This window comes from Equus caballus, chromosome 12 (assembly GCF_041296265.1).
Source record: "Equus caballus isolate H_3958 breed thoroughbred chromosome 12, TB-T2T, whole genome shotgun sequence".
In the NCBI taxonomy this organism is placed as follows: Eukaryota; Metazoa; Chordata; class Mammalia; order Perissodactyla; family Equidae; genus Equus; species Equus caballus.
The window spans coordinates 31,591,855-31,594,932 of NC_091695.1; the positions used below are offsets into that span (position 1 = coordinate 31,591,855).

A 3,078-nucleotide genomic window follows, 5' to 3' on the forward strand; every position below is an offset into this window, starting at 1 on the left:
ATCTTTCTCCTTCTTCTCTCCTCTCATCTCCTCTCTCTCTTTCTCTCTCTGACTTTTTCTCTCTTTCAATTTCTCTTTTTTCTGTGTCCCTCCCTCTCACACCCTCTGCCTTTGGGATGAAATTATAAAAGTATTCATTTAAAAATTACTCTTAATTTTCACATCTATAATTTTATACATGATTTTGTTTTATTGTAATCAAAACATAAATAAATACCTAGTTAAAAATAAATAAAAGACATTTTAAGAATTGTAGAGGAAAGACCCATTTGAGTGGCTTCCTAGGTCTTCTCATTTATCTACATATAATATCAATCGGAACTTCTAATCTCGAAACACTGTTTTACCTGCCTAGGTCTAATCATGGAAAAAGACCTTTTAAACTGAATTCAATGTTGCTGACACTGCATTAGGCAGATCACTTGGTGGTGGCAGCTAAACATAATGGCATTAAGACATGAGAAGCCAAGTTTTCACTTCTTCTCTCTACCTAGCTTTCTTGTAACCTATAACAGGTCACTTGCATATTTTTACCCTTGTCTTCCTTATGGAGGAAATAATATTTGCTCAAATATTATTCTTACTGAGATAAATATGTTGCCTTCTTTACTACCCTCATCAAGGCCTCTTTGATCTCCTTGTTCCTCAGACTATAGATAAAAGGGTTTAACATTGGGATGAGGATAACATAGAACACTGACAGAACCTTGTTCTGCTTTTTGGAGTGGCTAGAGCTAGGATGCAGGTACACAGAGAAGCCCATGCCATAGAATATTGTCACAACAGCCAGGTGGGAGGCACAGGTATTGAAGGCCTTGGCACTACCTTTTATGGAGGATATTTTCAGGATGGAAGTTGCAATAAAACCATAGGATAAGAGGATGACAAGGAAGGAAGTGAATCCAACAAAAATAGATTCCAGAAAAAGAATCATTTGGCTCATAAAGGGATTGGAGCAAGACAAGGAAATAATCTGGGTTATGTCACAGAAGAAATTTGGAATGATATTGTGCCCACAAAAGTAGAGATGAAAGCAAGAAACTGTTTGAATTAAGCTACCAAGGAAACCACTCCCATAGGCTCCAGCAACCATCTTCTGACAGAGGTCAGGATCCATGATGGCTGAGTACTGCAGAGGCCTACCAATAGCAATATATCTGTCATAGGCCATTACGGCCAACAGGCAGCACTCAGCCTGAGCCATCCAGGACCCAACAAAATACTGGGTGGCACAAGCAATGAACGAAATTGTTTTTTCATCTTTTAAGAAGTCTGAAAGCATCCTTGGGCTGATGGAAGAAGAATAGCAGATGTCTATAAATGACAGGAAACTGAGAAAAAAGTACATAGGTGTGTGCAGGTGGGAGTCCATCCTGATAAGGAGGATGAGACCAAGGTTCCAGATTATGGTCAGAAGGTAGATCCCTAGGAAGATTGGAAAGAGGATAAGTTGCAGCTCTTTTTCATCTGACAGTCCCAGGAGAACAAACATGGCCACAGAAGTATGATTTCTATCCTCTTTCATGGACCTGCTCAGTACTATCTGCTGAGAAAAAGATGAGAGAAGGAAATGTTTTCATCCTCAAAAAACAAAAGAAGACACTATTTTTTTCCAGTGATGCTACTGACTGTGTATACATCTTCAATCATGAATGTCAAGTTAATCTGTGTTTCATGTATAATCATGAAACTTAACTAAAAACTTCTCTTAGTTAAATATTGTCATTCTCTTTGGGGACAAAAGACAGTAAACAGGCACCATTAGTACATTATCTACTAAAATGTCTTGATTTCATGTTTTTCTGTTCCAGATTTTAAAAATATAGGAGGGGTCAGCCCGGTGGTGCAGCGGTTAAGTTCGCACATTCAGCTTCAGCGGCCCAGGGTTCGCCAGTTCAGATCCCAGGTGTGGACACGGCAGCGTTTGGCAAAAGCCATGCTGTGGTAGGCGTCCCACGTATAAAGTGGAGGAAGATAGGCATGGATGTTAGCTCAGGGCCAGTCTTCCTCAGCAAAAAAAGGAGGATTGGCAGTAGTTAGCTCAGGGCTAATCTTCCTCAAAAAAAATAGGAGACTTAGACATATAGTAAACCAGAAAAACACTGTCATCTCTCTATATGGTGAAACAGAACGATTCTGCCAAGGCATGGCTCTGACATTTATTCGGTGATTGAAGAAGCCACTGAATCCTGTGAGCCTCATACGTCAAATAAGGATGATGAAATACATGCTCTTTAAAATCTCCTTGAGAACTAATGTTCAATTAATCTGTAATCAGGGAGTGTGGACATTTCTATAGCTGTCTTTCTGCACTCATACAGCCTTGAAAGATATAAGAATAATGCAATGGGATGGTGGGACGAGTCACACACCAAGAAGCAGCTTGGAAATGGATGTGACTTACTCTCATTAACGATGCTAAGAAAGATACTGAGAAATTAGGTAAGAAAGATTGAAAGAGCCATTATGCTCCTTTCCTCAGAGGCGTATTTTTTCTTTCCTCAGTATAGAAATACTTATGAGTTAAATTATCTAGGACAGTGATTTCTGATCTTCTTTGAGTCAGTGATACTTTTGAAACTCTTTTGGAAATTCTGGACCATCTACCAAGCAAACTGCAGCTACTTACCGCCTTTGCACATGGTTTTGTTAGATTCTCAGTCACCCTCCATTCTATTCATGGTTCCTAGGTTAAAGACTTCTCCTACAAAATAAACTGACTTTAACTCATGTAAAGGTTAGGATGCTTAGGCAGTGGATATGGGGATTAGGAAACTGAGGCAGGATTTCTGGAAGTTCTTCCTCCTTTTCTCTTTGGAGCCAGTCCAGGGAAAGTAAGCACTAAGTCCTCAGGCCAAATGGTAAATAACCAAAATAATGTTTTTGCCTTAGGTACTGAATGCCCTCTTCAAGATGCTGTAGTTGTCATCTCTCCAGATGGTCATAGAACAACTACCAACACAAACCCATTTTTATTTAGATGAACTCAAACTAGAAAGAAAATAATAGAAAGCTGTGAAAGGTAGAAAATAGATGCCAAATACAGCCTAAGAGTTGTATATGGTTAAAAGTAGAAGT

The 3,078-nt window shown here is 39.1% G+C and overlaps 1 protein-coding gene across 1 annotated transcript; it reads right to left on the reverse strand.

Annotated features, from left to right (window-relative positions):
- Positions 1 to 580: 580 nt before the first annotated feature.
- LOC138916855 (olfactory receptor 5AN6-like) lies at positions 581 to 1,537 on the reverse strand. Its single transcript, XM_070230458.1, has one exon. The coding sequence runs from the start codon at positions 1,523 to 1,525 to the stop codon at positions 581 to 583; it is 945 nt and encodes a 314-aa protein (XP_070086559.1). The 5' UTR covers positions 1,526 to 1,537.
- Positions 1,538 to 3,078: the final 1,541 nt, after the last annotated feature.

Bases quoted from the DNA above. Each gene is read 5' to 3' on its own strand.
- LOC138916855 (XM_070230458.1), bottom strand. From the start codon at position 1,525: ATGAAAGAGGATAGAAATCATACTTCTGTGGCCATGTTTGTTCTCCTG.